General features: G+C 47.1%; 1 protein-coding gene across 2 annotated transcripts in view; it reads left to right on the top strand.

The window, feature by feature from the left end:
* The window catches only part of Cep89 (centrosomal protein 89), a 45450-nt gene extending 22713 nt beyond the window's left edge, over positions 1-22737 (top strand). The window contains exons 12-19 of one of the 2 annotated variants that reach the window (XM_048448786.3): positions 1770-1873; positions 4054-4169; positions 6203-6383; positions 6724-6891; positions 8352-8493; positions 11778-11867; positions 16985-17154; positions 22363-22737. In XM_048448786.3, coding sequence (XP_048304743.3) covers positions 1770-1873; positions 4054-4169; positions 6203-6383; positions 6724-6891; positions 8352-8493; positions 11778-11867; positions 16985-17154; positions 22363-22603 — 1212 coding nt within the window. In that variant the 3' untranslated portion in view covers positions 22604-22737. Of the gene's footprint in view, positions 1-1769; positions 1874-4053; positions 4170-6202; positions 6384-6723; positions 6892-8351; positions 8494-9103; positions 9281-11777; positions 11868-16984; positions 17155-22362 lie in introns of those variants that run through there. The other variant, XM_085695533.2, reaches the window with a different exon arrangement.
* Positions 22738-23009: the final 272 nt, after the last annotated feature.

The raw sequence follows: 23009 nt of genomic DNA, 5'->3' as shown, positions 1-23009 counted from the left end.
CTGGAGGGAAAGCGGTAGAGAAGGAAGAAGGCGTGTTTGGCAGAGCATGACGGGTGGGTGGCGCTAGGGGAGACGGCTGGATGCAGTGGCTTTGGGAAGCTGTGGTCTGAGGACAGGCAGTCCCCTGCGAGTGGAGATCTGGGCAGGCAGAGGAGGAGCAGGGTAGTACATCACTCATTACTCTGAGGCAAGGGACGTCGGTGCTAGAGCAGATGCTGGGCAAACGGAGACCATACTCAGGTGTTTTAGGAAATCCTAATGCTCCTGGGTCACAGGACACACAAACCCCAGAGCACATCGCAATCCAGTTGCTGGCAGTATTAAAAACAAGAATTTGTCCATTTCTGTTTGCTCACTATTTCCTGAGAATAGCAGCCATTTCAACTGTAAGGAGACCAGGCCTGGGTGTCATCAACCCCCCCTGGGCCCTTCTGTGCCTCACACTTCTGAGGTCTTCACTATGAGGCCAAGTATTGGAAGGATCCGGGCAGAGAAGAGTTGGTCTCTAAGGAGTCCCGAATGGGACAGGTCCCTTAAGAGCCCAACAGCCTGGCCTTCAGTCGTGCCTCCCATTACCTGCCCCATCCCGTGGATACCCATGACATACTATTGAACGTTGAATTTTTAAGAGCATTAATTATCTTTGTTCACTAACCAAAAACCAATCATAAAATTTCCATTTAGGTGCTCTTTTTAAATAAGGGGTCATCTCATATTTTCTATAAAGACCCAATTAATAAATATTGACGGCTTTGTGGGCCATGCGGTTTCTGTTCACATATGCTCAGTCTGCTTTTGTACATGACAGCAGCCGTGGATGGCATGCCAATGGCGGGTGGGACCCTATTCTATAAAACTCAGTAAAAACTAACAACTGACCCGAGGGCTTCAGTTTGACAAGACACTTACAACATATCCACAAAGAGCCATGCGGACTGCCAGCGCAGATGAGTGTGTTTGCACCAATGCTGCCTTTGTAGCCCCTGCCTATACAGAGCCCTGGGTTTGTTCAGTACCATAGGGCCAGCCGGCAAGAGACTATTTCGTGGCACCCAAGGTCCCCATCAAAAGTCTGCATAAGACACCGCATATCAGCTGGGACACCACAGTGAGGCCCAGGTCAGGAACCCAAATCTGCCCATGCTGCCTATGTCAGGGTGTCGGGCTGAGCAAGCTGCTCTGAGTGGGGGGCTGTCTGTGCTCTGCACAGGACAAGGTTAGGAGACCTCTGCACTAACACCCTTACCTGCTTGCACAGGCTTTGATCTAGGACCGAAAGTTCCTTTTATAGAAAAACTCCAATTTACCTACAGAGTGAGTTCCAGGACAGCCAGAACTACATAGAGAAACCCTGTCCTGAAAAACCAAAACCCAAACCAAACCAAAACAAATACTCCAATTTACCCTCTAAAATCTAAACAAAGAAAACCTTTCAGTCTCTGGTTGTTTTGGGTTTTTTGTTTTGTTTTTCTTCTGACCCCTTCCTTTAAAATCTCCAGTTATTTGTCAATTACAGCCAAGTGGCATCAGGTTAGTGGTCAACCCCTTAAAACCCAAGTTCTGCCCTGTGTGTCAGTGCCTGGCTGTTCTCCCAGTAAGCTGTGCTCCTGAACCCACGGAGGGGCTCTGGAACCTGAAGGCTAAACCTGGTGCTAGAGCGGGACTCTGCCGGTGCAATGGCTGTCACATTTGATTTCCCCAAGCAGCAGCATCCCAGCTGATACTGAATGTGTGTGCGTGGGTGACAGTTTCCATGCGTTTCATTTCAGGAGGAAATGAAAACCTTTAGGATGCGAGCCCAAGAAGTGGTGGAGGAAAATGAAGGATTGCATCAGCAGTTAAATAAGAGCAGCCCCGTGACCAGCGAGGAATGGCAAGTGGTATTTGCTAACTTACAACACAGTAGGAACAGGCTTTGTGATGTCACTGAATGCATAAATGCACTTTGTTTTTTAAAAATTAAGCACTTTACCCAAAGCCCATACAACTCAGCGAGCCTCTGTGCAGTTAGAATAGACATTCAGGACAGAAGCCTGTGGCTACACAGTTACAGTTTCACCCTTTCCGGGTACAGTGTATGTTATGCAGGTGTCCCAGGACGCTTCCCCTGTGCTGTTTTTCTACACACACTCCAACTGCTCCCCAATTCCTCCACCCCACATCCTTCCTGCTCCCATCTCAACCCTCCCCTAGTCTACCCTCAAAATTTACCCTATGTCCCCTTCCCAGAGAGCTCCGTGTGCCCCTCCAGAGCCTGCTCTTCACCCCCCTCTCTGGGTCTGTGGATTGTGATTTTCATTTACTTAACAGCTAATATCCACTTGTAAGTGAATACATACATATTTGTCTTCCTGGGTTTAGGTTACCTCCCTCAGGAGGATTTTAAAAATTAGAACAAAGGGTCCTTTTAAAAAGAGAGGGAAGAGAGAGCCAGGCATGGTGACACCTGCTGGCATCTAAGTGTTTGGGAGCATGAGGCAGGGGGATCATGAGTTTCAGGACAGCCTGGATTTATAGTGACACCTTGTCTCAGAAGGGAACAGGAAGCAGCAAAGGGTGAAGGAAGCTGGGAAAAGACGAAAAACAAAGAATGATGGGAGAGAAAGTCCAGGAACAGAGAGACCTGTCTGAGTGGAGCAGTGAGGTGGGAGTGAGGAGGCTGACTCAGCCTCGTGGGCAGCCCGCCTCGGGGATGGCAGTGTGCTCAACAGCCCCCCTCGGGGGTGGCAGCGTGCTCAGCAGCCCCCCTCGGGGATGGCCGGCGTGCTCAGCAGCCCCCTCGGGGGAGGCCGGCGTGCTCAGCAGCCCCCCTCGGGGGTGGGCAGCGTGCTCAGTCAGTGTTGGCCTAGCCTGGCTCCACCACCATTGTCTTGTCTTCCACCTGCCTTTCTTAAGGTCCTAAGGTCCTTCAGCTTGTCCTAGCTGGAATTTTCAGTTATGAAAGTTGAACTGATATGGGATTTCATATCACTTAATTTCATATCATTTCATAAATGTGGGCTTTCTTGTCAAGAAAGAAATTAAGGCTGGGCATGTTTGTATGATTTTAAGACACTTCCAAAACCATCTAATAAGTTGGGTTTTTTTTTTCTGATTTATTCTTAATATTACTGACTTTTTTCTTGTTCTTTAATCCACTCCCTTTCTGTCTGTCTCTCATTAGAAAAGAGCAGGGTTCTAAGTGATAACAACCAAACTTTTTTTTTTTTAAGCAGTTTCATGGCAGTTCAATCAGGCCTCCACAGAGCTCTTCCTGTCTCAGCTTCCCAAGTGCTGAGGTTCCAGGCTTGTAACACACACCTGGGTTTCTTTGTTTATTTGTTTTTTAAAGAGTAAATTTTTAAAATGTGTGTGGGTATCTTGTCTATGTACTATGTGTATACCTGGTGTCCTTGGAGGCCACAAGAGCATCCGATGCTCTGGAACTGGAGTTACCACGTGGGTGAGCTGCCACGGGGGTGCTGGTTTTCAAGCCCAGGTCTTCTGGAAGAGCAGCCAGTGCTCTCTCTCAACCTCTGAGCCTTCTCGCTAGCATTTTATTTTTACTGCTTGGGAAATTAAAGTCTCGCCTGTTGTCTAGGCCTGCCCTCAAGTCCCGAACTCAAACAGTCCCCCTGCTTCAGCCTCAGGAATGCTTGGGACTTTGGTAGTGTGGCTGCCATGGGCAGTCACTACTGATTATGAGTGGATGGTTTCAGAGTAAAAGGGGGCCTTCCAGCATCCAACAGTGGCAATTATATGGGTGCAGGATTAGATGCTCCAGTTATTAGATGCTCCAGGATTAGAGACCCAACTGCCCGTTTGTAACTGTCTCACCTGAGTGCCATGCATGCGCAGTCCTCTGCCTTTGCACGGATGGGACTTGTCACCTACCTCTTGCTGTTGCTGCCACATCCATCACTCACACATGACTGCTGCCCTTTTCCCCATTCACCGCACATGGCAGCATTTGCTGGGAAAAGGGCGTGGTCAACGTGAAAACATGCACTGTGACACATTCTCGCGGTCTCTCAGCACCTGAGCACAGTGTTTACTCTCTTGAATCAATCTTAGGAGGCAGCTCCAGGCTCAAGCAGAGCTGGTTCTAGATGAAAACAAGCTGTTGATAGAGCAGTTGGAGATTCAGCAAACAAAAGCCAAGGATGCCCACCAGGAGCACCTCCAAGAAGGTGAGTGACTGGGATGTCCTAGAAGACGGGCGGGGGCGGGGAATCGTACTTTCCAGAATTGTAAGTCGTCATGCTCCGCGCATTCTCACAGTTAGGTCTGCAGTCAGCCCGTGTGTCCTCTGATCCCCTGTAAGGTCAGCTGAAACGGCTGTGGGAAGGATAGCGTCTGGGAATTGGAAAAGTTACAGAATGAAGCACTTGAAACAACCCAAAACCATTTTCTCAGATATTTATTGAGTGGACAAAAAGTAGAACTTTGCTGTGCCTTCTTCCACTTCTCTCTCCACGCCCTATATGCCAAGAAACACGTTCACGTTGAGTTACAGCCCATCTTAGTCAGTGCTGTATTGCTGTGAGAAACATCATGATCAGGGCAACTCTTATAAAAGACAGCATCTCACTGGAGGCTTGCCTACAGTTTCACCATGGTGGGGAGCTTGGTGGCACACACATGGTGCTGGAGAAGTAACTGAGGGCTTTCATGGGCACAGAGAGAGCATGAGACTGGGCCTGGAATGGAATTTAGAAACCTCAAAGCCCACCCCCAGTGACACACCTCCTCCAACAAGGCCACACCTCCTAATCCTTCTAATCCTTTCAAATAGTGGCACCTCCTGGTGACTAAGCCTTCAAATCTGTGAGCCAATGGGAGCCGTTTGTATTCAAATCACCACACATCCCTAACCCTAGGGTTTTGAGACAGGGTCTGCTGTGTAGTCCAGGTTGGCCCAGAACTTGCCAGAGTCCAGGGTACCTTTGAAATCACAGCCCTACCACCTCTATCCCAGTACCAGGGAACAGGTGTGTGCCACGCCACTTGTGGGTGAACTGTTGATCCTTCCTTCTGTCAGGGCTGAGGGCATCATAAGTTAAATGTCTGGTTCTCCAGGACTTCCCAGGAGTACCCCTTCTCCCATGTGTCCTCCCTGTTCCTAGAGCCACCATAGCTGAAGACAGTGCTCTTCAAAGGGAGTCAAGTTGAGAGTTGTTTCCCTTGCTTTGACTAAATCCAAATAGGAGCCCCCCAAATAGTGGCACCTTCTCATATGCTCCTTGAAGAGAGAGGTCACAGACCTGGAGTCTGAAACAGCGTGCCTTGCCTGATTGCTGTGAGCATCACTTTTTCCTTTGTTCCTGCTCACGTAACAACTCCCTCTGAGGGCTGGAGAGATGGCTCAGTGGTTAAGAACACTGGCTGCTCTTCCAGAGGACCTGGGTCCAATTCCTAGCACCCTCACACAGATATACATGCAGGTAAAACACCAATGCACATAAAGTAAAGATAAATCTTAAATAAAAGCAAAACAATGACAACAAAAACCCAGCAACTCCCTCTGCACAACTAAGAGTTCACTGCTAGCCTCTGTTGCAGCCAAAGCTTGCCAAGCTTCAGGTCCAGGCTGGCCTCAGGGTCACTCCACAGCCAAGCATGACCTTGAGCTTCTGATCCTCCTGCCTTTGCCTCCTGATTGCTGAGATAGCAGGCAAGTTCCACCAAGTCTGCTTTATTTTCTCTTGTATGCAGTACTGGGAATTGAACCCAGGACTTCATGCATGCGAAACAAGCGCTTTACCAGCTGAGCCCATCCCCAGCCTTAAAAAGTCATTTTTGTAAGATAACTGATTTTTAGGAATTAGCCTAAGACCTGATGCAAGCTATGCAAACGGCATGTCATTGAGCCACATCCCTGCTTTCCTTTGGTGCTGTTTTTGTTTGTTTTCTGAGACAGGGTTTTTCTATATAGCCCTGGCCATTCTGGAACTCTCTTTGTAGATCCGGCTGGCCTTGAACTCACAGAGATCTTCCTGCCTCTGCCTCTTGAGTGCTGGGATTAGAGGCATGTGCTATCTACCTGCCCATCTACCTCCCTACTTTTTTAAAGATAAATTTTTGAAATAGGATCTCACTATGTGGCCTAGCCTAGCCAGAGCTTAGGACCCTCCTGCCTCAGGGCCCGGTGCACCACCACGCCTGGCTAACATGCATGCCTTAGTCAGTCTTCTCTGCCACAGCTTGATCTTGTCCCTTCCAGTTTCTAAGCTGACAAAACAACTCATGCTCCTGGAGGCAAAGACCCAGGAGCAGGAACAGCAGCTGGCGGAGAGCCAGGGGCAGCTGGGGAACTTACAGGCTAGATGCCAAGAACTCAAAGCACAGCAGGACAGCAAGATTGCCATGGACGTTCATACATCAATTGTCAATGAGCTGAAAAGGTGAGCGCATCGCCTCAACGCAAGAGGTTGCCTGAGTCCTCCGTGTGAAGTGTTGAGTAGACAGAGGTTGTGTGAAGTGTTGAGTAGACAGAGGTTGCTAAGGGTTTTTTTTTGTTTTTTGTTTTGTTTTGTTTTGTTTTGCTTTTTGTTTTTTGGGTGTCCACTAGGGCCTGGAATCTGGCTTCCAGCCATCTGCTTTCTTTTAATCTCACTTGATTTTATATGACCCTGTACATGGAGTGTGCCCTACCCACAATGCACTGTCCAGAGGGTTCACTGTATACCTGTGCACTGAGTATGTGTCCCTCTACATATGTGTCTGCCGTTTCTTGTCCTTCAGCCGGTTGGAAAAGGAAGAAGAGAAAGATAGCGCTGAGATGGAGGAGCTCCTGGGGAAGCTGACCGCCCTACAAATGCAGAAGAAGAGCCTGCTCCTGGAGAAGAACAGCTGGACTAGCAGAAACAAAGCGCTAGAGGCTGAGCTGGAGCGCACGCGCAAGGCAAACAGGTACCCTGGGGGGGGGGCGCATGTGCAGAAGCATTTCATTTGTGTGTGTGTGCACACGTGCAAAAGTATTTCATTTGTGTGTGCGTATGTGCAAAAGCATTTCATTTCCTTTTTATCTTCATTTTATTCCTTTTATCTTTTCTTTCTCTGATAAGGACAATAAAATGGAAAATAAAAACCAATAATATCTGACGGATATCAGAGTATAAGTTAACAAAAGCCTTTCTGTGATTCTATAGTTCTCAAGAATATGCTTCAAATATTGATAATCACAAGGCAACCCTGGGCTCTAGATGGTCTCCTAACCACCTCCCCAAAGCCTGTTTTTTCATTACTACATCCCAGTTTTCTTTCTTTTTTCTTTGTAAAGTATTTCTTTATAAATACTTATACATTTATTTATTGTTTTTGAAATATCTTTTATTCTTTGACTGTATTATATATGTTTGTATACTTTGGATCTTGATCATCTCTTCCCCCTACTCCTCCCTTCCCCACATATACACACATACCACACACAAACACAACACACACTACACCTACCTACCCACACACCACACACATACATATACCACACATACTGTGCGCACACACATATGCATGCACACACACACACAAACACAACAGAGCAGTGTATCCCCTTCCCACCTTAATATGGGATCCCATTTTCAAAAATATCTTTTAAAATGAATCAAAAGTTAGGAGACTAATATTTAATTAGCTGATTCATTGCTAGCCATTCTGTGAGTGCTGTTTTGTTGTTTGTTGTGATAGGGCCCACATGGTAGGGCAGGCTGGCCTGGAGCACTAGCCATCTTCCCAGATCAGCCTCCCAAATATAGGGATGGTAGCATGCCCGCACTGTTGTCTGAGATGGTAGCATGCCCACGCCACTGGCTGAGATGGTAGCATGCCCGCACTGTTGGCTGAGATGGTAGCAAGCCCACACCATTGGCTTTCAAGTCTTATTAACTGGATCAGGACTCAGCCCTGACGCCTGACTTCAAACTAGATTCATTTACTTCTCAAAACTTAAAAGGAAGATGTATGTTGCTGGACAATAGCACTTAATTAGTTAATTCTGCAGTGTTATGGGTTGGAACCCAGGGCCTTGTACATACTAGCCAAGCAGTCTGTCACTAATCCACGCCCCATCCCTGAGTGTAGTATTAGGTATTAAATGGTATGGTGGCACATGCCTTTAATTCCAGCAGGCGATCTCTGTGAGTTTGAGGCCAATGTGGTCTACAGAGTGAGTTCTAGGACAGCCAGGACTATATAGGGAGACTGTCTCAAAAAAACTACACACACACACACACACACACACACACAAAACACACATACACACACATACACAGACATCCTGGTTTTTAAACATGTATCTGTGTGCATATATTCACTCCACCCAGGCTGTACACAGCTCACTTGTTTTCATTTTCTGCCACTGGGGACCTCTGCAGGCGATACCAAAAGAAAGTCGATGGCCTCAGAAAGCAAGTGGAAAAAGCCATGGGGAAGGAGATGTCTGCCCACCAATACCTGGCAAACCTGGTGGGCTTGGCAGAGAATGTCACCAAGGAACGAGACAGCCTTAAGTATTTGGTGAGTTTCCTCAATGTTATATTCTGTGAACTTAAATTTTATTGTAAATGTGACTTTAATACTATTTTTTAAAAAAATCTATAAAAATCTTCTTATTTTAGCATTTTAACCATACTTCCAAATTCTCCAAAATTTTATCTTTTAACCATGGGCAAAACTTTTTTTTTTGAGACAAGGTATTGCTGCATAGCCTAGGCTAGCCTCAAACTTGCGATCCTCCTGCTTCCCAAGTACTGAGATTATAGTTCAACCGAAATATGTTTTAAAGAAAATCAGCCAAAACTTCTAAATAACAGCAAATGTTATTCTAGAAGGTCAACTGTGGGGCCGGGTATGGTGGTGCCGTGCCTGTCACACAGCAGTGGGTGCGTCTGTGTACCCCTTTTTCCATGGCCTGAACAGTTCCTGCCAGCAGATGAATCCTGAGGGTCACAGGCGCAGGGCTGGAGGGGCAGCTCCGCAGTTGCGTGCATGCCCAGTGTGTGCAAGGCCCTGGGCTTGATTCCCAGCTCTGAGGGAGGGAGTGAGAAGCGGACTCCTGGAGTGAGATAGAGGTCCCCTACAGACGTAGTAGCAGGAAAGGGAATTAAGTCAACTATTGGTGTCCTAGATGCTGGAGCAGCGCACAGCCAGCAAGAACCTGGCACGGTTCTAGACATTCCCACACTGATTCAAAAAGATGTCTGCAGCAGATTGTGTGGTCGAAGAAGACAGCTACTCTCTCTGTCAAGCCATGTGCACTCAGAAAGTTCTCATAGATCCCCCAAGCTCCTCCCAGGGGCGGACTTCCAGGTGATGTTTTATAAGCCTTCTTACTTATTTGAATTTTCTCTTCTGTGTGTTTTGGACACATAGCACTTTCCTGCATATAAGTGTGCATGGTTTTTTTCACATCATAGTTGCCAGCATGTCATATTAATGATGTGTCTTGATGAGAGACCAAGGGGACATCATGAGTGTCAGAGAAGAGGGGTGGGGGCTATCACAGGTGTTAGGAAGGTCCTCCCCAGGGCAGTGGGCAGAGGCTTTTGCCCTTGCTTATAGAGAAAGAAGTAGAAATAGCGGGAAGCTTGAGGGAATGTTGCTACTTATTTTTAATTAAAAAGAAAAAATGCTAATTGGGTGTATCTTGGTATTTCTGTACTTAGTGTTACAAGGCATTGTTCATGATGTGACAGTGGCTGGCAGGGCTCCAGTAAGTCTCATTGTACACTGCTGGCCATTTGCAGGCTGTAATTGGTTATTATTGTGCAGGAGTGAGTGTCATAGCATCACTGCGCATGACAGAAGACAGCCTTGTCTTCCGCTGGGCATGCACTGCGCCGTCTCTCAGGCCCCCTTACTGGCATTGTCTAAGTCCTCCCTGACTCTGACCCAGCCTGGTAGGAACCTTGAAGCCATTCAGATCTTCTGCCTGGGGCTTTGTCTGAAAAATCCCTGGCCACAGTGCTGAACACGCCAGTGTTTTCTGTCACAGCACCTAGCGCCCCTTCCTGCCACATGCCCACTGGGCTGTTGAGAGGGCCAGCAAAAGCTTGTTGGAAGGGGCCAAGCAAAGCTGTTCACCTGGAGTATCTTCCTGAGCACCTGTCCGCCTCACAGTGCGACAGTAAATATAAAGCCATCCTATCCCCATGGCAGGGCACACAGGAACCCCCACCCCTGGCAAATGAACTCACCTCCCGCGTGGGCCATGGAATGGCACAGTCTTTTATGATACAGCCGGAGACACTTTCCAACTTCAAGTAGCCACTTCAGACCCACACCTCAGCCTTACGAACCAGGTGTGGAAATATAGTGGAAGCCGCACACTCTGTATATAAAGATTTAGAAGTTGGAAATTTAGCCAACTTGATCTTGTAATGGCCTGAGAGCCAGGCCACTGAATCAGAACTGGATGTGGGCAGAAGTGCTGCCCTGCGCCTGGTTCCACCCATCAGCAGTACATCAGATACACCAAGGCCCTGTGACTGCTTGGGGAGCTGGCAGGCACCCAGACCAGGGTTACATTGGCTTCCCCACTGGTCACATCCCTCCCGCACTCCAGTGTCTCTTGACCCCCCCCCTCCCTGCCCCTGCAGTCTTTAGGAAAGGCCTCCATTGCTCTGGGCAGTGTCTGCTGATGGCCAGGGGTCACATGGAACTTGCAGTGCCCCATTTGGTTTCAGCTACTTCCATTAAACCTTTCTGAGGGAGACATAGTGGTCTGGGGAGCAGACATGGTAACTGTCGTTGGACACTTCTTCCTGTGGGCTGACACACGTCATTAGGTTTCTTTCCTTCCTCGGATGCCAGCTGCCACCACTAGATGCCTTAGGAGGGAGGCACCGCAGATGTTTCTCCTTCATTCTAGCAGCTGGGACCCTTAGTGGTGTGTGGGAGCTTGTCTCCCATCTGGGGAGCAGTGCCAACTGCTTGGCTTCAGACGGTGTCCCTCTTGGATATGCTGTCTGCCATGCTGGTCTGACAAAGACGTCAGGTGTTTGTGTTGTTTCTGTCACTCTCTTTTGTTTTGTTGTGATTACATGAGATCAAGTGACCCCAACACTTATTCCTTGAGTACTGCTGAAGGAACCCTGGCCAGAAGCTGCTTAGGGAAGGAAGAGTTCCTTCTGGCTTGTGGTTTCGGAGGAAGAGTCCATAACAGCAGGCATGGCAGCAGGCAGCCAGAGCAGGAAACTGGGAGGTCCCATCTCAGCCACACACAGGAAGCAGAGGATGCACTGGAGGTGGGGTGAGGCTATCAACTCTCAGGGCTCACCCCCAGTGATGGACTTCCTCCAGCAAGGCTCCACCTCGTTAAGGTTCCATACTTCCCAAACAAGGCCAACCACTGGGGACCAAATTCAAATACCTGAGCCTATGGGAGACATAGCTCATTCAAACCACTACAGGGATGCTGTGTCCACTAGCATAGCAATGTGTTCTGAAGCCCTTAAAGAACTGGTCTGAGGGACCCCAGCTTCTCCTTTTGTACCTAGGAGAGACGCCCAGTGTGGTCCCCATCCTTGTTGGTCCTTAGTCCTTGTCCCAGTTCTGCCCACAGCCCTCTCTCAGTTAGTAAGGGAGCCAAAAGTGGGGTAGGTGGAATTAGGTGGAGTGAGCTCGTTTGTGATTGGGGATGTTCTCTGTAGTGTGTGTGTAGGGGGAGGGGACACTAGGGATTGGACCTGGGGCCTCACAAATGCTGGGCAGGTTGTATGCCAGTTGGCTAAGATCCAGAGCTGTTCACAGGACTTTCTGTGTAAGCTAAAGTAATGCTTCTGTTTCTACCCTCTCCGCAGGCTCAGTGTTTAGAAAGTGAGAAGCACGGAGTTCTCAACAAAATCCTGAAAGGCAACATTCGCCTGGGGAAACTAGAGGAGAGGGTGAAGGTAAGCAGCCATCAGTGTGTGTCTCCCCGTGGGAAAGGGGGCTTCAGAGGGGGTCTGTGTATCTCACACAAGAAGAAAAACTGTGCCGGACTTTGCTGGCAGACAGCTCCTTGTCTCTTCTCAGGTCAGCTGTGGTTTGCTGCATAATGAAACACCATGTAATTATTTGTTTAAAAAAAATATAGGGAAGTCTGCTGGCTCTGGTTAAGTGATATCACTACAAAAGTAATTTGTAACATGAAGGACTGGTTTGTTGGGGTATCTGTTCCCGCCCAGTACCCCACAACCGGCAAGTCCCAGAGAAAATCAATCACACAGAGATCTCTCTATAAGTTATAAAGCTGATTGGCCCATTAGGTCAGGCTACTTATTAGCTCTTATAACTTTTGTTACCCCATTATCCTTATCTACATTAGCCACAGGGCTCAGTACCTTTCTCAGCTGGGTAGGTTACATCCTGTCTCTTCGGTGGTCTGCGCAGGAGTGGCGGAGGGAGCTTCCTGCGTCCCAGAATACTCCTAGTCTCTTTGCTCCACCCCTACTTCCTGTCTGGCTTTCCTGCCTATACTGCCTGCCTGGCCAATCAGCGTTTTATTAAAATATGATTGACAGAATACAGACAATTCTCCCACACCATTTCCCTCCTTTTTTTTTTTAAACAAAGGAAAATACCCATAGTCCATTTGTTGGGAATGTGGGCATAGTATTTCAGGCTACTTCCTGCTGGTTGGGGGCGCTGATGATCTTATGGGGACGTAAAGAAAATTTAGAGTTATAATCAAGTCCTGACTGGAGTATCCTGTGAGTCTTGATCATCTCAGGCAGCCGTCTTGAATCTGTTCTGGATGTAGAACTCAGGCATCCGGGCCGTCTGTTCCTACCAGAGATTTCTCGGGTGGTCTTCCTTTTTCAAATCTGATTTTTCTTAGCTCAGAATGAATCCACAGCCTCTCATTTCCTGTGGAAACAAATGCAAAATCTCTTCTCCAAAGTAGCATACCTTTTGACTTCAGTTTTGAAGCCAAGGTATTTTCAAAATACCTATCTTGGGTTAGTTCAGCAGTATTTATAAACAACAGTCCTTTAGCAGCTGTTGCTCCTTCCTCAGCATTCAAACAATTCAAAGAGAGCATAATAGCATACAGTATCAAGATTCTCTGTATATTTTCCATCTTTATTTTAACCTCTATTTCTTTTATTTTTACTTTTACTTTTGGAGACAGGTTCTCTGTATATCTTTGTCCTGGAATAACTCTGTAGACCAGGCTGTCCTTGAACTCACAGAGATCCTTCTATCTCTGCCTCCCCAGTGCTGGGATTAAAGATGTGTGCTACAACACCTTGAACTCACAGAAATCTGTCTGTCTCTGCCTCCCAGGCATTGGAATTGAAGGTGTGTGTTACCACACCTTGAGGTCACAGAGGTCAATCTACCTCTGCCCCCTTGAAGTCACAGAGGTCAATCTACCTCTAGCTCCTGGGCATTGGGATTAAAGGTGTGTACCACCACACCCAACTTCTCTCTTTTTACTTTAAGAACTTTAACTTTTATCCTGCATTTATTTTTAGCACACTATAAACCATTTTGAGGTTTTCTTCGTCTTTGAATCTCTCTTTACTGTATATCTCTCATTTTCTGACCACATGAGCCTTTAATTTACAAAGCAATATGGAAAGCCGTGGCTTTGACGGCTAGATCCAGCCCATTCCTTAGCTTTCCAGCCTCATGGCAGAGGTACCGCTGGGGCCATTTTTACTGCCACAACTCTATGGCGTTTCAAGGTCCTTGCCAGCAAGCAAGCTGCAGCATTCTGCTCACAGACCACACTCAGTCGGACTGCCTGCCTGGAAGAGTCAGAGTTTGCCCTGGCAGGACAACCCAGAAAGCCAGCTTTTTAAAACAGTGCAGCTTTTTTCCTGCTACGACTGAAAACTGAAAAGCATGCGTTCAGCTTTTCATCAATACCGTTTAAGTGTTTTGCGTCAGGACCTCTTAAAGGAGCTGCAAAGTTTTGCAGCTAACGCTGAGTCAGGAAGCCTCGCTTAGATGAGAGCATTTACTTGCTTCTAGCAAGCAGAGCAAACCCGAGAAATTGCTGCTACCAACAAAACATGCTTTACTCTATTCTTTCCCAAGCTTTCTCAGGCTTTCTGTGGATGCAGTTATCCACGTGGGCACCATATGTAACATGAGGGCCAGCTTGTTGGGGTATCTGTCTCACCCAGTACCCCACAACCGGAAAGCCACAAGAAAATCACACACAAGACTCCATAAGATTATAAACTGATTGGCCCATTAGGTCAGGCTTCTTATTAGTCCTTTTAACTTATATTAATCCATTATCATTATCTATGTTAGCCACACAGCTCATTACCTTTCTCAGCATGGCAGCTCACATGTTGCCTCTTCCGTAATCTGCACAGGAGTGGCGGAGGGAGTTTCCTGCATCCCAGAATACTCCCAGTCTCTTTGCTCCACCCCTACTTCCTGTCTGGCTTTCCCGCCTATACTGCTTGCCTGGCCAATCAGCATTTTATTAAAATATGATTGACAGAATACAGACAATTCTTCCACACCAGTAATTTTGTTGTAAAGATTTATTTATTATGTCTACAGTGTCCTGCCTGCATGTATGCCTGTACTGCAGGCCAGAAGAGGGCACCAGATCTCTTTATAGATGGTTGTGAGCCACCATGTGGTTGCAGGGAATTGAACACAGGACCTCTGGAAGATGAGCCAATGCTCTGAACCACTGAGCCATCTCTCCAGCCTAAAAATTATTATTTTTTTAAAAAAGTTTTTTTAAAATCTGAAAATGTAAAAGCTGTATACAGTTCTTTTTGTTTTGTTTTGTGTTTTTCGAGACAGGGTTTCTCTGTATTATAGCCCTAGTTGTCCTGGAACTCACTTTGTAGACCAGGCTGGCCTTGAACTCACAGAGATCTGCTTAAAGGCATGTGCCATCACCACCCGGCCCCAGTTCTTTTTTTAAAGAGACTTACTTTTATTTTATGTGTATGAGTGTTTGCCTGAGTGTATGTACACCATGAGCATCCTGGTGCCTGCAGAAGTCAGAAGACAGCAGATCTCCTTAACTCTGGAGTTAGAAACGGTTGTGAGCCAAACCCAGCTCCTCAGGAAGGGCAGCCCATGCTCTTAAGTACTGAGCCATCTCTAGATGTATTTTTTTTAGTATTTTATTTTGTTGTTTTTTTGTTGTTGTTGTTTGTTCTATTTTGTTTTGTTTTGAGCCATGGTTTCTCTGTGTAGCTGTGGCTGTCCTGGAACTCTCTCTTTGGCCAGGCTGGCCTTGAACTCAAAGATCTACCTGCCTCTGCCTCCTGAGTGCTGAGATTAAAGCCATGTACCACTACCTTCTGGCTATTTTTTTAATATATTTATTCACTTTTGTTTTATGTGTATAAGTATCTTTTCTGCGTATGGGAGTGTCTGATCTCTGAAACTGGAGTTAAGAATGTCTGTTAACTACTTATGGGTGCTAGGAATTGAACTCGGGTCCTCTGCAAAGGCAGACAGAGCTTTTAACTGTTGAGCCACCTCTCCAGCCCCAAGATTTAATTTTAAAACTTTTTTTGTATAGTGTCTGTGCGTGACGCATGTGTGCCTTGGCTGCATGCAGTATGCATGGGTGGTGTAAGATAACTTTGTGGAGTTATTTTTCTCCTTCTAGCTTTATGCAGGTTTGCTGGGATCAGACTCAGGGCTTCAGGCATTGCCAGGCAGCAAGCATCCTACCCACTGCGTCACCTTGCCAGCCCCTCTGAGTACTTCTTAAACTGATGTCAGAGATTTAGATATATAACTCCCATAGCATTGGTATCCTAATGGAAGCCTGGTGGTCAGTTTTCATATTCACACTGCCTTAAGAGATGGCTGGAGGGATTGGAGAGATGGTTCAGTGGTTAGAGCCTTGAATATTACTTAAAAGGCCTAGGGGATGCTTGAGGACCTGAGTTACATGGAAGGGGAGGTGACAAGCCAACTTTTTATCCTTCTGTTGTATTTCTTACTAGGGCTTGTACCCAGAACCATTTGTATGCTAGGCAAGCACCATGCCTCTGAGCTACACCCCAGCCCTGGCTGAGCTCTTATGTGAGACATCTTTGGTAAAGCGAAACAGCATTGGTGGCCACGGACGTTCTTTCTTAAGCTGACAGTTGATGAAGGATTGACCATGAAAACTGTAGGCATAGGCGCTAGGCGTGTGGCTCACGGGGTGGAGCTTCCCAGCATGCTTGAGTCCCTGAGTTTGATCCTCAGCACTGCCTGAAGCTGGATTGGATGGTGCACATCTGTAATCCCAGTACAGAAAGTGGAACCAGAAGGATCCTGAGGTCATGGTCACCTTCAGCTGTATATGGAATTTGAAGCCAGCCTGGGCTACTCAAAGCCCTGCCTCAAAGACAAAACAAACAAATAAAAATTGCAGAAGTAGATTAATTTGTGAAAACATCCAATTATTTCTGTGATGCAGATATTTTATGTTTCATTTTCATTTTTAGCATATTAATTCCACAAAATAAGATATAATATAGATCAGAAATTTGGTTTTCCTTTTTAGATTTTATTTTGTTTTTAATTGTGTGTGTGTCTGTATGTGGGAGTGAGCATGTGAGTGTAGGTGCCCTTGAAAGCCAGAAGAGGGCATCAGATCCCCTGGGGCTGCAGTTGCCGGTGCTTTTGTGCAGCCCACAGGGGTGCTGGGAACTGAACATGGGTCCTCTGTAAGTATGTAAGCACTCTTAACCACCAAGACATCTCTCAGGACTTTATACCTGAAATTCTTTTGTATCATTTTTATTTTGTTTTCTGGAGTCAGAGTCTCACTATATAGCCCAGGTGACCTCAGATTCATTTCTGCCTCTGTCTCCCGAGTACTGGGATTACCCAGTTTCACACATTGCTGGGGACCAAGTCCAGAGCTTTGTGTGAATGCCAGGCAGGCACTCTACCCAAACTCCAGCTGTACATGGTCATTCAGTCCTTTTAAAATCTAGGCTTGCCTTCCAGCTCAGTGTTATCTGAGGCACATCCAGCCAGTGAACACTGACTTCCAAGAGGCAGACCGCTTGCTCACTGAATTCCTTCCCTGCAGGGGTACAAGAAACAGGCTGCGCTGAAGCTGGGGGACATCCATCACCGCCTGGTGGAACAGCAGGAGGACTTTGCTGGCAAAGCAGCTCAGTATCAGAAGGAGATGAGGTACCTGCAGCGAATGCTGCGGGAAAAGCAAGAGGTCCTGGATGAGGCGCTGCAGCAGAAACGGTAGGTTGTGAGCATGCGCACATGAACAAGCGGCAGCCAGAAGAGCACCTCGGGTGCCCTCCTCTCGCACTGTTCCTTTGAGGCAGGCTCTCTCTGGGATCCTGGTGCTTATATTTTCTCAGCTAGACTGGAAGCCAGCCAGCCCCATAGTCCACTGTCTTTTGCCACCCTGGGAGCTAGAGTTACGTGTGTGTTTTGGGTGCCTGCCTTCTTACTTGAGGCTGATATCCAAACACCAGGCCTCATGATTCCACAGCAAGTGCCCGAAATCACTGAGCCAGCTCTCTCCTGTTCCCATTTTTGTTCTTTCTCTGTGTGTGTGTGTGTGTATGTGTGTGTGTATGTGTGCGCTCTGTGTGTGTGTGGTGTGTGTGCATGTGTGTGTGGTGTGTGTGTGTGTTTGTAGTGTTTGCTTGTTTTTAGATGCCCTGTAGCCCAGGCTGGTCTTCATTTCAGTCTTTGCAACAGCCTCCCACATGCTGGCATGGCAAGCACACACTAACAATACTGAGTTATCATTTTTTAAAAATTAAGGGGTCCATTATCTTATTCTGTTGCTGTGCGGACACATCATGACCATGGCAACACTTATAAGGGCTGACTTACAGATTCAGAAAGTTAGTCCATTATCACCATGGTGGGGAACATAGTAACATACAGACAGGCATGGTGCTTTAGAAGTAGCTGGGAGCTATGTTTGTAGGCAGAAGGCAGAGAGAGACAGGGACAGAGAGATGGGATGGGAGGCTTTAGAAATCTTAATCTACCCCTAGTGACACACCTTCTCCAACACGGCCACACCTCCTAATCCTTCGAAACAGTTGTTTAACTGAGGACCAAGCTTCAAATATGTAAGCCTATGAGGGTCATTCTTACTCAACACACCGCGTCCATTCTTATCCTTCCCTGTCACTGAGTGTGGTGACCCGGGCCTGTTACCTTGGGAAGTGGATGCAGGAGGATCAGGAGTTCAAAGTCATCCTTGAACATAGTATTGCTGACCTGGGCTATCTGAGACCTTGTCTCAAAAAATACTTCTCCTTTGGGGCCAGAGAGCACCAGGCACACATGTGGTGCACAGGCATACATGCAGACAAAAACACATATACATAAAGGTAAAAAAATAACTTTTTTTTAAAAAAAAACCTGTACAAAAACCACTTTTCTATCACTTTATATTCTGCAGTTTTGCTGCACGTTCAAAGTTCCTTCTCACCGTGTGGTGGTGGCACACATATTTAATCCCAGCACCTGGGAGGCAGAGGCAGGCAGATCTCTGTGAGTTCGAGACCAGCCTGATCTACAAGAGCTATTTCCAGACAGGCTCCAAAGCTACAGAGAAACCATGTCTCAAAAAACCAAAAGTAAAAAAAAAAAGAAAAATTTCTTCTCATTTATCTACTGGGTATAAATAATACTATGTTATATGGATTCTGGGATGTTATGTTTTTCTTTAGATCTAGGAAATTTTCAATCATCATCCCTCTGGGCTATTTGTTTGTTTTGAGACAGGTTCTCATTGTGTAGCCCTGTCGGTCGTGGAACTCACTCTGTATACCAGGCTGGCCTCGAACTCACAGAGATCCTCCTACCTCTGCCTCCTGAGTGCTGGGATAAAGGCTCACCCTGAACTTCTGAATGATCCTCATGCCTTAGCCTTTTGAATGCTGAGATCACAGGCATGCAGCCCCACACTGCTGAGAAACACGCACAGACACACACACACAATGGTGTGACTGTCTCATTGCTTCTCAGTATCCTTGTGGAACTCAGGTTATGTAGAGGTCAGATCCTCTTGTTGAGTCCTATACTTGGTACCTTTCAAAGTTTCCAACTATTAGCTTTTCTGGTCTACATTTTCAGTGGTTTGTCTGTCTGTCTGTCTGTCTGTTTTCTGCTCAGCTTTTCTATTTAGTTATCTCTTGGTCTTCTCAGCCCTGAGGTTTTGTTCAGCATCCATTGTGAAACTAAAACAGGAGAAATACCCCGTGCAGGCTAAGGGTTCTGTTTGCAGTTAAGACAGGTAGGAATAAGTGGCTGTTTGTCCAGTGTTTGTTTGGCCCATCAGCATCGGATATGCCTGATCACGGGTGGCTGGGAGGTGCATGGACAGGACATTTCAGAATGTGTGCCTGTCCCTGATTGGACCTGATGGGAGATGTGGTAAATTATGGGTTTTGCCTTTTTAAGCCCCTGGGAAACGTGACTCATGTCCATTTCCTGGGAACCCGGGTATGGACTTGCCCAGAGTCCATCCACCTGCCCTGTATTTAATTAAAACTTGGTTCAAATTTGGCTTTAAATTATGGTAGTGATCTTATTCTTGACTGGTGGGATTAACATTTTCTGGAGGCCCCCAGTGAGATTCAGACCACCTACCCAAGTCTAACACCAGACCTTCACTCTGAAACTCCAGGGCTGAGGGGCCACCTCAGGAGGCAGATGCTCGGACTATCAGGGTGAGCTGCTGTGCTGAGGAAAGCAGCAAGAGCCTCTGCTCAGTCATAGTCTCCTCTATTTGTAGGACCCCAGTCTGGGACGTGGAGGGGTTCCACTGCTCAGTCATAGTCTGCCCTATGTGGAGGACCCCAGTCTGGGACGTGGAGGGGTTCCACTGCTCAGTCATAGTCTGCCCTATGTATAGGACCCCCGTCTGGGACATGGAGGGGGTTCCACTGCTCAGTCATAGTCTGCCCTATGTGGAGGACCCCAGTCTGGGACGTGGAGGGGGTTCCACTGGACTTTAATATTCTCCCATCCAGGGCAAATTGCGGGATGTCGCTCACCTGTCTGGTTCTGGTTGGTTGGAAAGTTTTGTCTGTCTGTTTTCAGTGTGCGGACGGGTCTGTTTGTTCTCTCTGCTGCTGCCAGCTGCCAGCCACCACTGTGCCATGGCTGCTCAAAGCTCTCTGGTCAGTGGATCAGGGTCAGCAGGAGTTGAGATGTCTTTGGGTGTGGCTGACACTGGAGTTGTTCTACGCTGCTCTGCTTCATTGGAAGGCTGGCTGTAGAGCTGGCTACTGCTCTCCCCTCTCTAGACCCAAGCATATTTCAAAGTTTCCTCTATGTCCTGTGTTAGTTGAGCTACCTGATGCTGTGACCAGGCAAAGAAATCAAAGCAGAACAGCCAAAAAGTTAAGTTTGGTTTATGTGGCCATTCTGTGCCTCAAGATTTGTAAGTTTATTGAGTATGACTAAAAATCTGTAATATCTGTGAAAAAATTAACTTAAAACTCATAACATGGATGTGATAGTTAAAAATCTATGCATAGGTAATCCTTAAGGAGCCATGTGACATGACTCTTATTTTAGGAGATAAGCACCATGTGCTTTGCCACCGTCTCTAGGCAGGTGCGTGGTTGGCAGCCATCTCGGCCAGAGGTGGAGACGACATTTGTAGTTGTTATGTTGGAGCCTTGGTAAATCTGCCTCGTCAAATTTCAAGCAAGTTCTTGGTATTTGCAAATACCAGTAAGTACATTTTTTATTTCTCTTTCTATTCAATTCCTAGTTTTATGTTCTACATACGCTAGTTCAGTCTTAAAAACGCGGATAAGATCTCTTTTTACACCAGGAGGTGGTGGCACACACCTTTAATCCCAGAACTTGGGAGGCAGAGGCAGGTGGATCTCTGTGAGTTCGAGGCCAGCCTGATCTACAAGAGCTAGTTCAGAACAGGCTCCAAAAGCTACAGAGAAACCCTGTCTCAAAAAACCAAATATATATACTTTATTTCCTTTTGGTTGTTGTTTTTAATTGACATAATTGTGTGTTTGTTCTTTGTGGTCCAGAGATGTCCCACAGCCATACTTCCAGTTTTGAATTAATGAGTAAATTAAGCGTAGAGCAAACCAAAGTAACTTAATAGTGGTAGGTAGGTAGGTGCATATGTAGATAGACAGATCTCAAATAACATGCTGCAGAAATTAGTAAGGCAGCCAGCTGGAGTCCCAGCCAGAGCAGAGTTCCCTGAGTGAGGCTTCCAAGTAAAAGAACAAACAGCAACACTAGAAACAGTATCATCAGATTGCATGTTTGTACCTTCCAGTAGAAACTAGCTAGGGAAGTTGAGCTAGCTGCAGTTCATGACCTTTCTCTCTAGGGCTTGTCTTTCCCAAGGCAGGCGCTTGAGTATCATGGGGTGGACATAGCCATTAGAAATGGCTCACATTCTAGCTATTCTCAAGGACACAATGTTTATAGTTATTTTATAACCTTGGGCTCTTCCCTCCCATAGTCAAGGGCCAGCCCACCCCAGACAGGAGACTCTGGAGGACACAGTGTGGTTGGTCTGAAAGGGGAAGCAGCCACCCAGAGCCAGTGTCTCCATGAGCTCTAAGAGCTCACGGCAACTGACCAGTGAAGTATGCATTACCTAGGCGTACAGACTGGTGGACGCAGGGTGATGTGTAACTCGAGTACACATGCTGTGAGCTCGGCTCAGTGTGGCCAGCGCATCTGTCACTGCACCCATTGTTGCAGGAATCGTTCTGACAGCAGTGAGGTGGAAGAGATGTCACCAGGGGACCAAAACCAGGCCAGCTCCTGAAAGTCTTGGGTCCCGGGTCCAGTCTACGTTCTCATTCTATATTCTAAAACCACAAAGTGCAGCAGACAAGCAGTATTTTACAGGAACATATGGGCAGCCAGGTTGTTAAGTTGTCTCAGCTAACTCCCCAGGTCATTCTGCTCCAGGTAGCAAGTGAAGTCATACCTGGCGACAGGCAGAATGAGCAATGCTTTACTTAAATCACTAAATAAATCAGTATCTAAGAATTGGTCTTTTCTATCTTAATTCTGCATCACTGCTGTTTCTTTGTGGTGACACCTTCAAAATCCTCACCTGGCTCTTGGACCGTAAGCGTCTGTCACTGGAGGTCCTACTGCTTCAAGGTTCATATGTGCTATTGGAATTTCTTTTCTTTTTTAAATGATGTGCGTGTGTCTGTTTGTCTGTCCATCCGTCCATCTGTCTGTGTGTGTTTACACATGTGCGTGGAGACCAGAAGTTGACATCAAGGTCTTCTGCAGTCCCTCTCCCCCATTTTCTTCTCTAGACCCAGACTCTCCATCTGGCTAGACCTGTGGACCAGCAAGACCAAGGATTCACACTCAGGTCCTTGACTGACCGAGCCAACTCCCAGCCCCTGACTTCCTCCTCAGTTGCACTGTTTTCAACCCACCTCCTCCTTTTTTTTTCTTCTCCAGAGAAATGGAAGGTGAGCTTGAAATGGTTCTGGAGTCCACTGCCAAGGAAAACAGAAGGATGCGAGGCCTTCTCCAGGCCACCCTGGAGAGGGGCAGCCCACAGCACACCAGAGCTCGTGAAGACACTTGCTTCAGTGGCCTAGCTCAGGGAGACCTGCTGATTGGCCATGATTTCAGCTATGGTGACATGCAGCCTGCTGCTACCATTGCCCGCCAGAGTCTGGGGGAGTCTGTGGCCTAGACCTTGTCTGAGGTGAACTTCCCCCAAGCTCACAGTGGGTGGTTCCTCTCCTCAGGAGAGCCTGTGTGGCAAGGAAGTCAGAGGAAGCCACTGAGTGACATAGGGAAGAAAGAAATAAACCAGCCCGAGCATCAGATGCTTGTCCATGTTTCTTTTTGGCTTTAATTTATTTTTCTTTTTTAAAAAGTGTTAGGTATTGAACCCAGGGGTCTATACAGGCGAGGCAACAGGCTGCCACTGGGCTACATCCCAGCACTGGTTTTCTGAGTCAGGGTCTCACCGTGCAGCCCAGGCAGGCCTTAAACGTTTAATCTTCATGCCTTACTGTTATTCTTTATACAGATGTGGTGGTGGGGGACCAGTCCCACGAGGGGCAGCAGTCCCAGGAGGGGCAACGGTGGGACAC

This window comes from Myodes glareolus, chromosome 1 (genome assembly GCF_982192425.1).
Source record: "Myodes glareolus chromosome 1, mMyoGla1.1, whole genome shotgun sequence".
Lineage (NCBI taxonomy): Eukaryota > Metazoa > Chordata > Mammalia > Rodentia > Cricetidae > Myodes > Myodes glareolus.
The sequence above is the reverse complement of the archived record's forward strand: the minus strand, read 5'-3'. Positions and strand labels throughout refer to the sequence as shown.